This window comes from Bubalus kerabau, chromosome 18 (assembly GCF_029407905.1).
Source record: "Bubalus kerabau isolate K-KA32 ecotype Philippines breed swamp buffalo chromosome 18, PCC_UOA_SB_1v2, whole genome shotgun sequence".
NCBI classification, from domain to species: Eukaryota; Metazoa; Chordata; class Mammalia; order Artiodactyla; family Bovidae; genus Bubalus; species Bubalus kerabau.
The window spans coordinates 33,722,943-33,743,880 of NC_073641.1; the positions used below are offsets into that span (position 1 = coordinate 33,722,943).

Genomic DNA, 20,938 nt, shown 5'->3' on the forward strand with positions numbered 1-20,938 from the left:
TCTTAAAAATTTAATTTTTAGTATAAATTTATTTATTTTAATTGGAGGCTAATTACTTTACAATATTGTATTGGTTTTGCCATACATTGCAAATGAACTTTTAAGCCAGAATTTCCATATATCAAATACTGTCTGAAACAAGCCTACTGAGGAGAGCTTAGAAAAAATGGTGCTATAGACATTTTCACCTGTGCTATATAGTATCATGGGTTCTACCTGTACCATATGTGCAGAAACAATTTTGTTTATAGTTTAAAATTACATTTCTTTTATATAGGATCTTCAAATATTCTGTCACCCTTAACTAGCACATGATTTATCAAGCCTTCCTCCAGATAAAAGCTACACACAAACTTTCTAAAACCAATAAGCACCTGCCATTGACTACTTATGCTGATTCAATACAAGGCTTTCTCTTAGAAGCCACATAGATAGCCATCCATCTGGATTCAGAATTTCTTCTCTGTGTATTTGAAAAACCTTTTTTATTATTATAAATGCAAAACAAACTCAAATGAAATATTAGAAATACAGAAACATATAAAGAAAAGAATCACCTGAAATTCTGTTATCTGGAATTATCACCCCACTCTCCTCCATCAGTAACTTTGTGTCGCTTCTCCTCTTTAACTTGCACCTACATCATGACTTTTCCTGAACAATTCAGAAGTGAAATCCTTCTTCCTCTTTCATAATGGATAATACTTGTTACAGGTAGTGAACTCCAGGTCCCTCATCCTGAAAACTGATGCTAATGTATATTGATCTGGACAACACTCTAACAATGTAGGGAATGTATGCCTGTGTATTGACAGAAACCATGTTGGCTGCCACCTTAATCTCTTAGGTTTACCTTCTTCACATGCAGATGGGCTCATCTGAGGAAATGTTATCAGGAGCACCTCACTGAACTTGCCATATTTTTCAGTGTTTCGTTGTCTGGTTCTCACACGCACTTCATACTCTTTATCCAGTCTCAACGAGTACATCGGAACTGATGTTACCATTAAAGGGTCCATCTTTCAAGACAAAATATAAAACTTACTGGTTAGAGAGTCAACAACTCAATGCAATAAGCTCCATGAAGTGCTTCTGCATTTTTATTCAAAATGAATTTCTGGAAAGTAGGAAATATTTTAAAATGCATTCGTGGAGTTTGCTATTTAGAGAAAGATCCAAGTAAGTAACTTAGTAACACATTGTAAATTAACTACACTTCAATTTAAAAATGGTAAAAAAGTCACTTTGTTAAATAAACCATAGTCCTCAAATTAGTTCTGTTATAAACCCAAAGATATGATAGACTTGTTAAAAGAAATGCATCTCTATTCTTGCATTAGGCTGTCAGATATTCTACTAAGATCAAAGCATAATAGAATTATTATAGAGGATGGCAGAATTATAAAGATTACAGATACACTGCCTACCCTTTGGAATATTACATTGTTATATGAAGACATCAAGACAGTAAAAACCAAACATATTTCCTATTCTCTATGTCTATATCTGTTCTTTGGAAATCCTGGGTAGTCATTCATATGATCACAGAATTGTAAAGTGTTCTAGAAAAATCAGTTGTCTTAAAGTTTCAAATAATTCTATCAGCTTGTTCTATAAGGCTTAAAGCCATCTCAAAAATATATGCTATTCAAAATCTCTGAAGAAAAGTCACTAGAGGCCTTTGGTAACAAACATCAGGATCCCGTAATCCTGAAGGCCAGCTATTCCTTTACTTTCCCAGGGAAGGCAGGTGAGATTCTCAGACATGGTGCTATCAAAGAGGAAGACATAACTAATGATGGGGTTTTCCTTCAAGTCAAATATTCAAAGCAAGTAGTCAATATATGCTTTTTATATATTTTTAGGTAGAACATCTTGCTCCCATTTACAGGAAAACCAGGAACACTATTTTTCAACAGCCTGGGTTATTCACACAAATAAGATTCTCATAATTTGTTAAGTTAGAAGCTGGACCTTTAGCTTCTAAAACAAATTTCTTTTCGCTACAGTTAGTTTCTACTCACAAAGTACCTCTTTTTCCCCCCCCATGTACACAGAATGGTTAGTTTGATCTTTTATAGAAGCTTAATACATGGAATATTTATGTACTTGAAATGCTTCTGAATATTAAACTTTTTATTTTTCTTAAAAAGTCTATTTACTATTCTTGAAGCCCTACATTTCTCTGTCACCATCACCAATATATTATTTCTTTACAGGTTTCATTAATAACAAAATCCCAAAGGGGCCGAGTGATGTGATCTACGGCCCCCTCTTCATCTTCCCTCAGCCCTCCACAGTAGCCACACCAAATTCAGATTTGCTCACATGACTAATACCACCCTGACCCCTGTGTCACCTGCCTATGAGGGAACACCTACTCTTGGCTAATTCTCAGTGCAAGTACTGCTGATATTCTAAGAAGTCTTTTTTGGCAGTTTTCCCTACTCCATCTTGCCTGAGAATACACATATTACTTCTTTTAATTCATTGCTCAAATTTCTATATTATACTGCATATTCTCTGGGAGAAACAATGCTTTCATTCTCTTTACATTTCCGAAGCCCAGCACAATATCAGGTATATAGAGAAGGAAATGGCAACCCACTCCAGTATTCTTGCCTGGAGAATTCCATGGACAGAGGAGTCTGGCAGGCTACAGTCCACAGAGTTGCCACACAACTGAGTGACTAACACTTTCAGCATTTACTTTTTCAGTGGGTACTCAAGAGATGACCCATACGTTGTGGATAATTTTATGCCACTCATTAAGTCTTAAAAAAACAACCCCCAAAATTCAAAAACACAATTGGTTTAGCAGGTAGATACTTGTAAACAACTACATGGTCATTAGAATTACTATTATATTCAAAATGTGTTTAATTAAAAAATGGGCATATTAATACTAAATTCAATGTTGTCAAATGGTAAATTCCTGATATAAGCAACACACATTAGCTTTTTCCCCCTTGAATTACAATCCTCTTTTTTTTTTTTTTTATGCTTATGCCTCTTGTTTTTACAACCAACTAGATCATAAGTTCTTTAAGAAAGGTCAGTTGTCATAGATAGGTCCTTGATACTCATGGCAACTCTGAGACCCTTGCAAATTACCAAACTTATAAGTATCATGGATTTATAACTGAGAATTTCAAAAATACTAATTTCAAAATTATGATAAACTGATTTTATGTTCATATATTTTAATAAGAATTATTGTACTTTCTGAAATAAAAAAATTATAGTGAAAAAATGACATTGTTTCACATTTTTGCAAATCTTTTTGCTTCTGAATTAAAACTGTGTTAGGATGTGTGGTTTTGGTTGAGGTGCATGAATAGAACTTGATCTCACAGATATATAGTGAGAAAATGGAAGAGGGCTTTTAATAGCTGTTTCAGCTAATTATATATATATTCTTCCTCAACACCACCACCAACAAAAAAAACTCAGTAAGTAGTATTTTCTTAAAGGTTAGTTGCAGTATGAAATCTGAAACCATGTCAATAAATCTTTCACACTTCTTTATATTAAAATCCACCATTGCAACTAGTACTTTGAATGCATCATTTCTCCATTCATAGTTTGCTTACAGCATGTATTGGTCACTTGGAAAATATCACTCACTGAGTTATGCAGATTTTCTAACTGTTCACACATTTCATTATACAATATTAAAAAAAAACAACAACCCACTTTTGCTAAGATCACCATTGATCGCATCAGATCTTCAAGGTTGGGAACACTCTCAAGCTCACAGCTACAGATGGCGAAGTTGTCCAAAATTTTAACTTAACCTTGACAGCTCAGATTTTCTCACTGGCAACAAATACTGTCAATTGTTTTTGTTGAAGTGTTAAGTTCACTTTATTCTTTTCCAAGAACTATTTGCCAAATATTTGCCAACTCAAATATGAAAAGTCATCTATCAGTTTACCAGTTGTTCTTTCAAAGTAAAAAATGGTGTTCCAAGCAAAAAGCAGCTAGTTCAAGCAGGAACTTGGGTGTTTAAATGCCTTTGCTCAAAATAACCATCCACAGCTCCAAATGCAGCCAAAGTGCTTTATGCGTACACAGAATATGAAAAAGCTACATAGTCAGAAATCGTGATTTAATAAACTTAGAAATATATATACTGCTTCGTCAAGGACATTCTTATGTGACCTGCCTCCCCCACCTCGCCTGCTCCCACTTCTCTTCTGTGAGTACAGAGTGGTGCAGAGCATAGTGACTATCAGTATAGTCTGCAGTTATTGCCCTGATTTGTGCGAAGGCAGCAGCAGTGTTTCCACCATTGCTTTTGTACCACCTGTGTAAATCAACACGGTCAAAAAAGGAAAGAACATTCTAGTATTATTATGGAAATAGTCTTGACCCTGTGGACTCCCTGAAAGAGTCCCAGGGACCCTCAAGGGTTCAAAATTTATACTGTGGGAAAATGCCGCCCTGGGGTGCCTAGCATGGTGCTTTGTGTATACTACTTATTTCAATACTCGGTTGGTTGCTGAATAAATGTGTGACTGAAGTTTGAATTTAGAAAGCCTTGTTTGACTCAGTATCCAGCCAAACTTTTCTGTACCAAGTTATGGAACAGATATCTAAATTAGAATGATTCCACAAACAGAACCTTGAAGCCAATATTTAACTGTTCATAGTGCTCTAAGCTTAACTTTCCTGTAATGACAAAACGGGCTCCGTTTTCAGCAGTTCACTGAATGGACAGGGCCTGGTGTCTCAATTCTAGGAGTGAGGCCATGCCAGGATGCTGGGCACGACCTGGTGACTGGCCAGAAACCACTTGGCTTGGCCAGGCCTGTGGCTGTGGTTAAACTGATTTAGAGTTGGTTATATTGAAAGCAGCATGATAATCCTGCTTTTCTTCTTCTTGTGTGCCATGTGGAATTTATCTCAGTGCCCAGTTCCCATGCCCTTGGCAATGAAGTGAGGAGTTCAGAGGTCAACCCAGTACCAGGCTACTTGCCTAAGTAAAAACCTCTTAGCTTGATTCTCCCCTGGGGTATGTGACAAAACATCCTTCTGAAACTCTAGGGGATCAGTTCCCTCCCTTTGTTTCCCTACTGGAGTCACTGAAGAACTTATTTTAGTGGGAGTCTGCTGAACAGTGGCAACTAAAATCCTGGGCGAATATTTAGCCACAGCTCACTACTGACCTTGATCATAACCTTTCCCATGTTTAGCCACATCCTCACAGACAGCTGAGTGACTAGAGTATGTGATATTGTTATAAGGTTAGACCGGACACCAGTGATGACTGGAGAAATCATTTTCCTTTTCTTCCATAGGTTTCCATATAAAACTCCATGTAAGCATCTGCTGTCTTAAAGAATTCCAACATGAAATTTTAGTGATTATATCCATTTTTCTCAAATAAGAAATTAGAACTGGGATATGTGGTATTAAGTCAAAAGAAAGTCTAATTAGAAATGAGAGGGGTTGTTGAACACAGAAAAGTCAAAGGGTTTTTCAATGTGAGATGTAATAATATCTTACCATTTTCCACTGGGTCTCATTCAGTTCTTTATAGTGCAGTTCATACTCCAGGATTATCCATCCCATCTTAACATCTGTATTGGGTGGTGGTTCCCATTTCACTAGGATGTCGGCATGAATCTCCGTCAAACTGATGTTCAGTAGAGTCCAGTTGAGGCCCACGGGTGGATCCGGTTGTACTGTGCATTTCAGCAGAGAATCAGTACACAGACATAGCTTGATGTTAGTGGAATGCATTTTTCCGAAGACGACTAAGTTACTTCATACATTATTCTCGATTCTTCCAATATTCCCATCATTATACTTCCACTTTATGGCAGAGAATCATTTTTAAAATTAAGGATGACATGTTATTAACTGAAAAAAAAAGTCCCTATAAAAAATTCCTTTTTGAGTTTAAAATCTGATCTATAGCCGTTCTTGAAGATCTGTCACATTTTGCATTTCTTTTGGCTCTGATAAGATGAATACTTTGGGATTTTGGCAAAGGAATTCACTTTAACCCCGAACTGAAAGGAATAGAGAGTCAGAAAGACCCAAGTGTATTTAAACATGTGGCCATTTTGGAGCGAGGGGTGGAGAAATCTTTTTTCTTCTGTATGTTACCTGGGGCAAGGCCTTTTAAATTTTCTTTCTCATTTATTTCTGCACTGCTACAGAAGCACAGTCCTTCAGAACACTTGGTAAATACCCCTTCATTTGTCTTCCTAGCCCCATGTGATCATTTCTTCAGGTATAGAAGGAGGGCGTTACACTGATCTCAGATGGTGATGAATCAGTGTTTTCTGTGTTTCACCTGACTGCATGCTATTGACTTCTGTGGAGTGGATACTACTTTTCAAAAAAAAAACAGAGAAAGTCCCAATTTGATTAGTCATGACCACATTTTGGAAATTAAATTGGAGGGATTTGCAAAATGGCTAAGCTACATATGCTGCATAATGATACCTACACCTCATCTTTCCAGTTTTGTTGGGGATTGATGAGTTCTGAAAACCAAAGCTTAATGCTTTATATGACTGAACTATAAAAATGTTTTTAAAGGGAAATTTTCTCAAACTTATTACTCATGCTGCATCTTACCCACCCCGCCCCCTTTTAATAGAGGATATAGAACAGGGTCCCTTTTGAGAATGCTCAGTACCACCATGATGAGCATAATAATAACCATCTCTCTTAGTTCTAGTCTTCTGCCTGTAACCTGCTCCTCTTCCACCTTCCCTAATTTTGTTAATGATGACTCCATTCCTGCAGGATGAAAATGGTGAACCCTTCCTTGACTCACTTTTTTTCTTGACTCACTTTTTTTCCCCCCATGACCTCACATTCTGTCAGCTGTAATTTCAAGATATTTCCAGAATCTACCCACTTCTCTTCACCTGCCCCGCTCTTACCTGGTCCTAGCCGTTATCATTTTGTTTTGAAGCATTAGCCTCCTAACTAGTCTCTTCCTGTGGTCCATGTCCCCCTTCAGTTTATTCTCAATACAATCAACACTGTGGACATGCTGGTCATCCTAACACTTAAGTTAGATCACATTGCTCATCATTTAAAGCTTTCTAAAGGCTTCCTATCTCCAGACGAAAGTCAAAGTCACACCATAGCTTAAAGGGTGCCATAGCTTTGACCCTCTGATCTCCAGGATCTGGTTTATGATCATGCTCCTCTTCCCTCTCTGTGTGTCCTTCCACTACCCCACGCTCTTCCTTGAGTGAGCAAAGGCGTGCTCTCACCTCCAGATCTTTACCCTGCCTATGCCCTCTTCCATCAGATAGACATGGGACTGTTTTCTCATTTCCTTCTTTACTCGTGTCTCTGTCTCATTGAGGCTGTGTGTGATAATGCTCCCACTGCAGCCTCTCCTATTTTCCCACATTGTCTTTCCTCCCAGCATGGTCTCCTTCCACCCACACTGAGAAAATGTCCCCCTGGTACAGACACTTCCTGCCTCTAGCACCTAGAACGCTGCCTGGCCCAAGGAAGAGACTCAAAGAAGCACGGAATAAACTGAACGAATGACAGACACCTAAGTCATATACGACTTTAAATCCAAAGACCAGCCCTGAGAGGTCTAGTAGAGTACATGCATAATACACGAGGAAGCTGAAGCTTGTGATCAGCATCTTTAGAGCTATAGGGTCACCCCAGTTCTTTGCTGTCTCTCATTTTCAGCTCCCTCCCTCCCTGCTATCACGGTAACCCTGCCTGTCATCATCTTTTGCCTTGATTATCACAAAGCCTTCTAATCTAGTCTGTGCTATTCTAATCTACCCTCTACACTGCAGCAAGATGAATGTCCCTGAGACGTTAGTACAATACTCTCTGGCTTCCCAGGTGGCGCTAGTGGTAAAGAACTTGCCCGCCAACACAGGAGACATAAGAGATGTGGGTTTGATCCCTAGGTTGGAAAGATCCCTTCGAGGAGGGCATGGCAACCTACTCCAGTATTCTTGCCTGGAGAATCCCATGGACAGAGGAACCTGGTGGGCTACAGTCCACAGGGTTGCAAAGAGTCGGACACAGCTGAAGCAACTTTGCATGCATGCGTGCACACATATACATACACACTATGCCTTTGAGGTTAAGAGCGTGGGCTCTGGAGCTATGCTGCCTAGGTGCAAATCTCAGCTCTGCCTACCAGTAGTTCTGACCTTGGGCTAGACCTTGAACTGCTTTGGGGATCAGTTTCACCATCTGTAATATGGGAATTATAATAGAACCCATCTAGCACAGTTAGCATACCTGATTTATGGTACATGCTTTGTAAATATCCTGAGGTCATTTCCCTGCTTAAACATCCTCAAGTGTACCCCTGGGCAGTCAGGTAAAGTCTAGATTCCTTTGTGGGGCACACAAAATCACTGATGACTCCTCTGGTCAACCAGTCAGGCCTGCCAAGCCGCTCCTGAGTCTGTGAATATTCCGTGCTGTCACTTTTGGAACTCAGTAGCCATTAGCAGACACTGTGCATCTTGTATACCTGGCAACTCCTGCTGAGGCTTTAAGAAGTAACTGAACTGTCACCATCTCCGAGCAGCCCTTTCTCATCCCTCAGGCCCAATCATTCACACCTCTGACCACCACTTCGGCTTGCTGTGCATTCCACACACCTCGAGGCCAGCACCTACTGGCCGTATCTCAATTATTTGTAAACATGCCTGCTTTCCCCACTTGACTGTGTCTTACTCATTTTGTAGCCAACACACCCAGCCAGGAGCCAGGCACTCAGTGAAAATCAGCCAAGTGAACGAGTCGGGTGGCTACTGGCAGGACAGGTTTAGAACACGAGTCTTTGATACTGTATTCTTTCTCCTACCCATTTAGTCATTAGACTAAATGACTAAATTTAGGGCATATATTCAAGTACTGATAGCTTCTCTGGATTCAATAGTTTCTTTAAACCATGCAGACAGGTTATCTTCTGCTTTTTACATTTTTCTCAATCTTCTCCCTCCAAAGTCAGTCTATCAGATTTACTCGTTTCTATCTGCATCTTCCACCTTCCCTCTCTCGGTCTCTTCCAGCCTGGAAACCACACACAAGAACAGCACATCTAAGTGAAGTTCCAAGGAGTTCCTGTAAGCAACAAACAAGCTTTGTGGATAGATGCGAGGCAACAATGTCAGCTACTTATGGTCCTTTTGTGATTCTATTTAGCTCTTTATACTATTATAGTACAAACACGAATATTCCAATTATGGTTCTTTGTCTTGTTTCATTTCCCCTGTGTCCACATGGTGGGCAAGGGATAAGCTGCTTGAATCTTTCACTTAGTTCACTGAACTGATTTCTCCAGTGTTTGTTTTGAGATCTTATAAACATGCCTTTAAACTGATTTTGGCTGTTTTGCCAATGTAAAATTCCAGAATGATTATGCCTTGTGGCAAAGAAAATCTTGGACTGTAGCCCACCAGGCTCATCTGTCTGAGGGATTCTCCAGGCAATAATACTGGACTGGGTTGCCATTTCCTTCTCCAGGAGATCTTCCTGACCCTGAGTTTGACCCTGTGTCTCTTGCATCTCCTGCATAGTCAGGCAAGTTCTTTACCACTAGCGCCACCTGGGAAACCCAAAGAAAATCTAGGCATTTATGATAGGAATGCCAGAGATCAAGGCCAATGTATTTCAGTAGAGCTGAATATAATCATCATACCAGATCATGAGGAGAGAAGGAATCTTAAGAGTGCATTGAGTTTCTTCCTTGTAGTGCCACACAAGAATACAAACTGGCATTCAGAGACCTTCTCAAGGAAAAGACTCCACAAGACTCCTATTCTTTCCTTTATAAACCTCCTGCCAGATTGTTTTATATTAGAGCCAACCTGAGCTCCCCCTGCCCTTTCTGTCTTGTTCGCCAGCTTATCACATGTGCTATAAAGGAGACTTCCATCCACCCAGAGAATGCAATGCAATGCAATGGCAAAGTCTTCCTACTTGCATGCACTTGGACTTTGCAGCCTTCCCCGCTTATGTAATCTAAAGCCATGTCAAATAAAACACAAACCTGTGATTTACCTATGTCCTCAACAGAGAAACACTTATGATCCACAATACCGCCATTGCTAGTTAGCTTGATGCAGTAGGGGGTCCACACGGAGGTATAAGACGAATTAAAGTAACAGCTGTTTTCACCAGCAGAGACGTAATCGGGGCATTCTTTCCATTCTTGAATGTCCCTGAAATGGAGGGTAAAAAGGAAAAATTGTTCCCCAAATCATGCAATAGTGCCAGTCAAAGCAAGCTGCTTAAGAGTCACATTCAATAAACCAGGACACAAGTATTTTATGAGCAAGTATCTTAGTGGTACCATTTCCAAGGACTAGGACATCTGTGGACTGATGATCAGTGTCTGCAGACTGAGAGGAGGCCTTTTGGCACGTCTATCTATAGTAAAAGTATCCCTTCGTTGACTGCATATAAGGTGCCAGCTCCTAATTTAAGTGATTCATTGGTAGGTACTTTCCCCATTTTACAGATGAAAGTTCTGTGGCTTACAGAGGTTTAAAAATATTCTTTTATTAAAACACTGCAGAATCAACTCCTACACTATAGAGAATCCCAGCGAACAGCTGAGTCTTTAAACCTGGGTATTTCCCCAACTCATGGCGGAAGAAACTGAGGCGACACATGGATGGTGTTCTCCAAGCTGAGTGACATTGAGATGTGGGTGGTCCTGAAGAGGAAAATCAGCTACCACCCTACTCTGAACCACTGCATCTTATGTCCATCTCCTCTGCAAGGTTGTCCTGTGCTTGGCAGTGGAGGGCGGGAGTTTTCCTGATGCCTTGAACTCCTTCCCATATTCCTGATATCTCTTCTTAAACAAAGAGCCATGGTAACATTTCAAACATGCTGGACATCCAGGTAACCTTTAAGAAACATGGGACTCCTAGCCTTTCCCCCTCTACTCATAGAAGAAACCAAAGAAATTTAAAACCCAGACCAGAAATTAAAAAACATTCTCCAAACTAAGAAAGCATTTTTCTTGTCCATTTTGTAAATGGGAATGGACATTTAATTATAATATCAAAAGAATGGAAAAAACAAAAATGGGGCTGTATTGAATCAATGTGTTTACCTATCAGTTCCTTTGTGAGTGTTTCTCTACAAAGAATGAGCTCATCCTTTCCTGTATCTTGGATCAGATAAGAACAAATGAAACAAGTCATAGAGGACAGATGGACACATGGAGAACACTGAAAAAATCAGAAAAGCTATACCTCCATATCTAAGATCCACCCTAGAGTTACTCACCTCCACCCCATTCTACAGAAAGCATTATTTACCTCGATGACTTAAAACAACAGCAGATAAATGGATAAGAAAGCTGTGGTACATATACACAATGGAGTATTACTCAGCCATTAAAAAGAATACATTTGAATCAGTTCTAATGAGGTGGACGAAACTGGAGCCAAAACTAATACAATATTGTAAAGTTTAAAAATAAAATTAAGAAAAAAACAAACAGCAGAATTGATGTCGAATGGAAAAGAGATGGCAGGAAGGTCACTGGGGGAGGATGTCAGAGTTTGAGGAAAGGATTTACCTTGATCAGCTGCCAAGGGGACCTGAACAAAAATGCAGAGCAATCAAAAGATGGCTCAGACTCAAGTCCATCCCAGCAGCAATATGTGAGAGAATGTGACACAGCTCTCCTCCAACCTCCCATCTGCCTGCCTGCCTGAATGAGTGAATTCAGCAAGTCATCTCTGGGTGCCTCCTCTGCAAGCACTCTGCAGGTATCATATCTGACACTAGCACTGTGTGGCCATAAGGATTAATGGGCCTTGATCCCTACTTTCAGGCTAGAAGGCGACTCAGAAATTATCCACTGAGTACCTTTTTTTTTTTTTTTTGGTCTCCTTTATTCAGGACATGAGTGTGTTTCATAAGCATCAATTATACATAAAATATTGTGCTTGATATATACAGGGGAGTCATGTGTGTCTAAAGAAATACTTCAGCCGCAGGGGAATGATGAGAAACCATGTTACAGAGCAGAGTGGGCAAGTGTTCATACGTGGTGCTCACTGGAGTTAGAATGATTGCCGTGACCATTCATGGGCGGCTTCGGGGTGAGTGAGGTACTCTTAGCAATCTTGAAGAAGGGTAAAAGTTTAAAAGGTGGCAATAGGGGAAGGAAGAGAGGGAACAGAGGCAGTGGAATCACTGGGCAAAACTTTCTTAAATTAGAATTGCTACTTAGATGGTGTCTTTCGTTATTTACTTACTCTTCACTAGGCTGAGAGGGTGTTTTACAAATCAAGGAGGCATAAAGAGGTAACATGTGGCTGAGGCAGAAGGGGGAAGGGATGGCCTTGTGTTCCTGAGGTGCTTGTGGCTGGCGGGCCAGGCTGTGGAGGTCTGTGAGCATTGCTTAGGGAATGGGTGCTTGGCAGCGGGAGACAAGAAGGACCCCACAGGCTGCGCAAGGGCAGGGACTGGAAGAAAGGGATGAGAAGCTGGGAGAAGACACACGTTTTCTTCTTTACAGCTGTTTCCCAAGCTGGTCTGTTTGGCACTAGGAGGACACTTATGTAATATCAAGGGGTCCTTGAGACAGCTGCTCATCAGCTGTTGGAAAGAACTTGGGATTAACATGGACAGTGGACTGTTCCTTAATTTCTGGCTGAGGCTCTTAAAAGTTACATACCCTTGGATGAGACGGAGATTCATCTCCAATGGGAAAATTAAGGGGGTAAAGGGTAGAAGGAAGGATAAACTGTGTGTGTGTGTGTGTTCAGAATAGGAAAAAGATAGAAAAATATGGATAGGTAGGTCACTGCACTGTGGTATAGTTTATCTTGATAGACTTTCAAAAATAAATACGAGTGTAGTAAAAGAGAATGGTTTGACAAGATTGTCTAGGGAATGAGATTTTCATATAATAGTTAAGGAGTCAAGTTTTGTATAATAGTCAAATGTATTTAACAAATTGACAGTATTAAAGTCAGTATGAAAACGTTCTGAAGATGCAGGCCGGTGCTTAGCAGGTCTGGATTGGTAATGGGAGATGAGCTCTGTGTATGGCATGCAGTGTCTCAACTCTGGCCTGTCAGCAGCCTGGTCCCCACAGGGATGGTATGAAAAGCCCTGTTTAGATTATCTCCAACCCATTAGCTCCACAGAACAAACAACTTGAAGTACTTCTCTAAAGCACAATGGATCAGGAAGAGCCACTTCAAAACACAACTCCCAACCCCCTCCCTCATTAACTGAAGTTGAATTTTATTTTAAATACATACTTAAAATTTATTTTTAAACTGTTAAATTTAGACAAATGCCAAATGGACACACAACACAGATGGTCTGTTGCCTGCCTTCACTGGGTTGAATTTCTCTACAGATGACCAAAGCCCATTTCTAAAAGCTACTCTCTCCTTCTGTTAGTCCCAAGACTTAAGTGCTTTAGGTTTGTTCCCAGACTGGCTTGTGAAACAGGGCTGAGAACACTAGAAAGAGCCTATCCATAAAAATCAGAATAAAGAGCAGAAGATGTTCTTTCCACCTAAAGGTACCTAACCGGAAGACAAAAAAACCCCAAACAAACCATCATTTATTAAGGGCAACTGTTTTCAAGCCATCCAGATCATGTGTTTTAGGCTTAATATTTAACATTTTCTTTTTCTTTTTTAAGTAACAATGCTCATTTTCCTTTCTAATTTCCTCTGCAACCTGGCAGGGCAAATAAACTTTCTTGTCAAAAACCAGGATAATTTGTTGAGGGGGGTGTTTGTGGGGGTGGGGATATATAGCCTTTGGGAACGAGTCTTCACCCGCCCACTTCTTTGGAAATGAGGCATCTGCAGGAACAGGCTGAGAGCAGAGCAGGCTGACAGGCTCCCAGAGGCCCCTTTTCACCGGGCCTGCAATTTGCATTCCTGCAGAGTCCCGGCCCAGCTCCGAGGCTGAACGTGGCATGGTCCCGTCACAGGGTGGCACAGACTGTTCTGAATTGGCTGCCTCTTCCACTGGCTCACCTGGCTGGAGACAGAGGCAGCGAAGTGTGCAGCCTGGGCCTGTCCTGTGGACCAGCCTGACCTGGTTAGATTCCCTGGTGCTTTAGCTACCAAGGCCAGGCCTGGAGTGCAGTGGCCCCATCCCACTCCTCCCTGCCTCCACTACTCTGCCTCTGGATGACTTCGGGCCACAGTTTCAATTGTGTGCCAGGGACGGGGAGTTGTGATTCTATGGTTCCAGGAGGTACCTGGGAACTGCTTTCCAAGAAACAGTGACTGGAGCCAGAAAGCGCATCTGTGTCTGCCTCTTCCTGTAAGCAGGTGATGCAAAGCCCCACACACATGGACTCTACTAGGTGCAGCCCTGCTGCTGCTAAGTCGCTTCAGTTGTGTCCGACTCTGTGTGACCCCAGAGATGGCAGCCCACCAGGCTCCACTGTCCCTGGGATTCTCCAGGCAAGAACACTGGAGTGGGTTGCCATTTCCTTCTCCAGTGCATGAAAGTGAAAAGTGAAAGTGAAGTCGCTCAGTCGTGTCCGACTCCTAGCGACCCCATGGACTGCAGCCTACCAGGCTCCTCCGTCCATGGGATTTTCCAGGCAAGAGTACTGGAGTGGGGTGCCATTGCCTTCACTGAATACTAATACTCCGAATACTCCTAATCCCATCAATTCTACCCTTTCCAGATAAATGGTGCTGGGCTATTTGGGCTCGAGGTTCATAACATTGTACAGAAGGTGGTGATCAAAACCATCCCCGAGAAAAAGAAATGCAAAAAGGCAAAACAGCTGTTTGAGGAGGCCTTGTAAATAGCTGAGAAAAAAAGACAAGTGAATGGCAAAGGAGAAAAGGAAAGATATACCCATCTAAACGCACAGTTCCAAAGAATAGCAAGGAGAGACAAGAAAGCCTTCCTAAGTGAACAATGCAAAGAAATAGAGGAAAACAATAGAATGGGAAAGACTAGAGATCTCTTCAAGAAAATTAGATACCAAGGGAACATTTCAAACAAAGATGGGCACAAAAAAGGACAGAAATGGTATGGACCTAACAGAAGCAGAACATATTAAGAGGTGGCAAGAATACACAGAAGAACTGTACAGAAAAGATCTTCAGGACCCAGATAACCATGATGGTGTGAACACTCACCTAAAGCCAGACATCTTGGAGTGTGAAGTCAAGTGGACCTTAGGAAGCATAACTATGAACAAGGCTATTGGTGGTGATAGAATTCCAGTTGAGCTATTTCAAATCCTAAAAGATGATGCTGTGAAAGTGCTGCACTCAATATGCCAGAAAATATGGAAAACTTACCAGTGGCCACAAAGGTCAATTTTCATTCCAATCCCAAAGAAAGGCAATGCCAAAGAATATTCAAACTACTGCACAATTGCACTCATTTCACATGCTAGCAAAGTAATGCTCAAAATTCTCCAAGCCAGGCTTCAATGGTACATGAACTGAGAACTTCCAGATGTTCAAGCTGGATTTAGAAAAGGCAGACGAACCAGAGATCAAATTGCCAACATCAGTTGGATCACAGAAAAGGCAAGAGAGTTCAGAAAAAAACTCTACTTCTGTTTTATTGATTACGCTAAAGTCTTTGACTGTGTGGCTCACAACAAACTGTGGAAAAGTCTTAAAGAGATAGGAATACCAGACCACCTTACCTGCCTGCTTTGAAAGCTGTATGCAGGTCAAGAAGCAACAGTTAGAACTGGACATGGAACAACGGACTGGTTCCAAATTGGGAAACAGTACGTCAAGGCTGTATATTATCACCCTGCTTATTTAACTTATATGCAGAGTACATCATGCGACATGCTGGGCTGGATGAAGCACAAGCTGGAATCAAAATTGTCGGGAGAAATATCAAAACCTCAGATATGCAGATGACACCACCCTAATGGCAGAAAGCAAAGAGGAAGTAAAGAGCCTCTTGATGAGAGTAAAAGAGGAGAGTGGAAAAAGCTGGCTTAAAATTCAACATTCAAAAGACTAAGATCATGGCATCCAGCCCCATCATCACTTCATGGCAAATAGATGGGGAAACAATGGAAACAGTGACAGACTTTATTTTATTGGGCTCCAAAAGCACACTGGAGATGGTGACTGCAGCCATGAAATTAAAAGACACTTGCTCCTTAGAAGAAAAGCTATGACAAACCCAGACAGCATATTAAAAAGAGACATTACTTTGCCAACAAAGGTCTGTATAGTCAAAGCTATGGTTTTTCCAGTAGTCATGTATGGATGTGAGAGTTGGACTATAAAGAAAGCTGAGCACTGAAAAATTGATGCTTTTGAACTGTGGTGTTGGAGAAGACTCTTGAGAATCCCTTGAACTGCAAGGAGATCAAATCAGTCAATCCTAAAGAAAATCAATCCTGAATATTCATTGGAAAGACTGGTGTTGAAACTGAAGCTCCGATACTTTGGTCACCTGATGCAAAGAGCTGACTCATTGGAAAAGACCCTGATGCTGGGGAAGATTGAAGGCAGGAGGAGAAGGGGATGACAGAGGATGAGATGGTTGGATGGCATCACTGACTAGATGGACATGAGTTTGAGCAAGCTCCAGGAGATGGTGAAGGACAAGGAAGCCTGGCATGATTCAGTCCAACCTCTGCAGTATCAGCCTTGCAGGGGTAAAAGTTCATTTGGTGCCCAAGCATCTCATCCTTGTGTGCCCTTTGGGGTATGTTTGAGAGACCTCTCACACATCTGGAAGGGGAGTAAGGCCCGTCCTGGTTGTTAAGTCAACGTATTTATTTGCAAATTAAGCACCTGGCTCTGCATTAAAAATGGAATATAGCATATCAATAATCATAGGCAGTAAAAAAAAATGCTTTTGTAGCCCAGGAACTGGAATTCTATAGTATTTTAAATTATTCTCATACTACAATAATAAGAATAGCAGCTATTATTCATTCAGTTCTTACTATGCTTGTCACCAAGCACTGTGATAAGGCTTTTTCATGCATTAGTTAATAGAATCCTCCCAAGAAGCCATGGGGAAAGGTCTGTTATCTTCATTTTGCATATGAGGTGGCTGAATTGTGGACAGAATGACTAATCTGTCCAGTACTACTCTGGAGCAAGGGCTGGAGCCAGGCTGAAATATAGGATGGTTGGCCCTAAGCTTCTCCCTTTATAGACTGCTGCCCCTTCCTTTAGTTTCCTGGCTCCTCCGGGGGACCAATAGCACCATCCTGGGACTGATGACCACCACTTAATGGGGTCTCCACTAACCTTGCCTCTTGGTTTAGGCCTTCCTTGAGGGTTGGGTGGACAAGAGAAGATGATAGAGAGTTTGAGCCTAGGATTTTAAAGAGCATAAAGGTGCAACATGAGAATATACAGAAATGCAAATCATACCAAGTGAGGGGCAAGCAATAAATGACTTGGATGGTGATTACACTGAAAGATCTTTGTCTTCACTCTTCTTTAATGGAATACCCGTAAAAATGGAAAAGAGAAGTATCAAAGTCCCTTATCGAAGATCATGAATTTAACAGAGACAAAGTCGATTTTCTACATAGGAACCAAACCATCTTACACATATCTTAAAACAAAAACAAAAACCCTATGGCTTTGCACCACAGAGGAAGTCGGCTGGGCTGTGGCCTTCAAGGCTTATCTCGGTCTGGTCCCATCTAACCCTCTGACTTCTCCCCGCGTCACTCTCCTTGTCTTCCACCTTGTCCTAGCCAGCCTCCTGCGTTCCTCCAACCTGCCATGTCAGCCAATTGCAGTTTCCTCTGTCTGTGCAGTCTTTCCTTCAGATAGTCACATGGCCTCTCTCACCTATTTTATGTCTCTGCTCTCAGGTACCATAGAGGAACCTCTGAAGACCTCATTTAAGGTATCACCTGGGCTCTCAACAGGCACACACACTCATGCATGCTCACTTTCACATGTTTACTCCCCCATATGCTCCCATTTACGGATACACTCATGCACATCCATACACACCCCACACGTTTACACATACTCACACCTGCTTTCCCACATTCATGCACAGTCACACTATACCCACTATTACACACTGATGTTCATGCACCCACACGTGCTCACTCATACTCACACACTCATCCTCAGATGCTCTCATGCACATGCAGATATTTAACTTATATGCAGAGTACATCATGAGAAAAGCTGGACTGGAAGAAGCACAAGCTGGAATCAAGATTGCTGGGAGAAATATCAATAACCTCAGATATGCAGATGACACCACCCTTATGGCAGAAAGTGAAGAGGAACTCAAAAGTCTCTTGATGAAAGTGAAAGTGGAGAGTGAAGAAGTTGGCTTAAAGCTCAACATTCAGAAAACGAAGATCATGGCATCCGTTCCCATCACTTCATGGGAAATAGATGGGGAAACAGTGGAAACAGTGTCAGACTTTATTTTTTGTGGTTCCAAAATCACTGCAGATGGTGACTGCAGCCATGAAATTAAAAGACGCTTACTCCTTGGAAGGAAAGTTATGACCAACCTAGATAGCATATTCAAAAGCAGAGACATTACTTTGCCAACAAAGGTCCGTCTAGTCAAGGCTATGGTTTTTCCTGTGGTCATGTATGGTTGTGAGAGTTGGACTGTGAAGAAGGCTGAATGCGGAAGAATTGATGCTTTTGAAGTGTGGTGTTGGAGAAGACTCTTGAGAGTCCCTTGGACTGCAAGGAGATCCAACCAGTCCATTCTGAAGGAGATCAGCCCTGGGATTTCTTTGGAAGGAATGATGCTGAAGCTGAAACTCCAGTACTTTGGCCACCTCATGCGAAGAGCTGACTCATTGGAAAAGACTCTGATGCTGGGAGGGATTGGGGGCAGGAGGAGAAGGGGACAACAGAGGATGAGATGGGTGGATGGCATCACTGACTTGATGGACATGAGTCTGAGTGAACTCCGGGAGTTGGTGATGGACAGGGAGGCCTGGCGTGCTGCAATTCATGGGGTCGCATAGAGTCGGACATGACTGAGCGACTGAACTGAACTGAACTGAACATTCTTCCTGGCTTTACTTTTCTCAGTAACCCATATACCAGTTGAAATTTAATTTTTTAATTTTTAAAATTTTTGTCTGTCTTTCCTCACTGGAAATTAATCTTCAGGAGGACAGGGACTTTTTGTCATCACTGCCATATTTCCAGCATCTAAAATAGTACCCAACATATAGTAAGGGCTTAACTAATATATTTAAATGAATGAATGGGTGAATGCATTTAGATCACCAAAGAAGATTATTTCCATTCCCATCACTGCATGACACTCAATGGATTTTCATCAGAAAATTCATGGAGAGAAATCAGAAAAGCATGAGGCCCATACCTTCTGATATAGAACATCTGTACAGATCCTGGGCTCTGTAAACTGTGATTAGCCCCATCTGTCCAGTGACATGAGAAAGTCTCCAGTTCAGGTGAACGGCACTTGGTGAATTTAGGATTCCCAGAAGAATCTGCAGAATAAAAAGACAAGTCATGAAATCAGGAGAGTAATGGATGGTCCTAATGAGACACATACTTAAAGTGATCAAGAGCAACCACTTCTAGAAATGCTGTTTCTCTGGGCCATAGCTTCAGAGCTGTTGTCAGTTATTTCTGTTAGCCCTTGATTGCAGGAACAAACCATTTTGTCTTTATTTCCAACATTATTTCTTGGGGTGGGGGGTGCTGTTTAAGAAACCAGAGTAAGAGATGAGGACTTGGGCACAAGTAGGAGAAAGCAACGGCACCCCACTCCAGTACTCTTGCCTGGAAAATCCCATGGATGGAGGAGCCTGGTAGGCTCCAGTCCATGGGGTCGATAAGAGTCGGGCATGACTGAGCGACTTCACTTTCACTTTTCACTTTCATGCATTGGAGAAGGAAATGGCAACCCACTCCAGTGTTCTTGCCTGGAGAATCCCAGGGACAGAGGAGCCTGGTGGGCTGCTGTCTATGCGGTCACACAGAGTCGGACATAACTGAAGCGACTTAGCAGCAGTAGCAGCAGCAGCTTACTAGGAGGGTGACTCCGGGAAAGGAAGAGAGGGATGTGGGGAGCAGAGAACAGCTAACACAGCGTGTGCTATTCAGCTCGTTCCCATAGTGGCCGGCGGGGGCCCAACCCCACAGAGGTCCCTCTGAGAAGCTGTTAGAGTGTGCCTTCCTGGTATCCTTGTCTGGAAGACTAGGGTGTTATATGCCAACTCCTACCTCCCAAGGCTGAGGGCTGTCCAGGAGGTACTAATGCCCACGAACCTCTAGGCTGCACCTGCGCATGGGTTGAGGGTCCTTGCTAGACTTCTTAGAAACCTCGACAGGCACATGAAATGTGCCCAGCGATATGCATGGTGGCAGCTGACCACCATGGATGACTGTCTTGGCACCAGGTGGGCCCAAGGGATGTCGTGTGGGGACCACAGCATTCATCACAGAGCCTTTTCTCTTTTTACCAATTTTTGATGAAAAGTTCCTAACGTTTGCCTTCTTTTAAAAGATTCAGCCAGTAAACTTATTAAATAGATACCTACTTTAAATAACTTATGCATACATATGTATCAATTCTAACATGGGAAGTGGAGAAAGCCACCTAGATGTGAGGATATTAGCAGACTCCTCTGCATCTATGAAATCTGCAGTAGGTCTGAGGCAAAACAAATTTTTGTGTATCAGTTTTAATTGTTCTTCTGATTTCCAAGGCCATTTTGAAGATGGTGGTCAGTGTTAATTAACTGAAGCATAGGAGCTTGTATGATCTGTTGCAAATGAAAAAAGTGTGTGTTTTGTTAGCCAAACACTTTATTATACAGTAGAGTTCCTGGAAAAGTTCCTTTTTCTATTAGCTGATGCACTGGAAGTGTTATTTTTAGATCCTTCCAGAAAATCAGTGCTAAATAAACCACATTAAAGCACAACTAACATGTTTTAGGGCTTCCCAGGTGGCTCAGTGGTAAAGAATATGTCTGCCAATGTAGGAC

The 20,938-nt window shown here is 41.7% G+C and overlaps 1 protein-coding gene across 10 annotated transcripts in view; it reads right to left on the minus strand.

Annotated features, from left to right (window-relative positions):
* The window catches only part of GHR (growth hormone receptor), a 307,084-nt gene that overhangs the window by 21,793 nt on the left and 264,353 nt on the right, over nucleotides 1-20,938 (minus strand). For all 10 annotated transcript variants that reach the window (XM_055554865.1, XM_055554866.1, XM_055554860.1 and 7 more), the window contains 4 exons: nucleotides 19,306-19,435; nucleotides 10,027-10,187; nucleotides 5,512-5,690; nucleotides 854-1,019 (listed from right to left, as the gene is read on the minus strand). In XM_055554865.1, coding sequence (XP_055410840.1) covers nucleotides 854-1,019; nucleotides 5,512-5,690; nucleotides 10,027-10,187; nucleotides 19,306-19,435 — 636 coding nt within the window. The remainder of the gene's footprint in view (nucleotides 1-853; nucleotides 1,020-5,511; nucleotides 5,691-10,026; nucleotides 10,188-19,305; nucleotides 19,436-20,938) is intronic.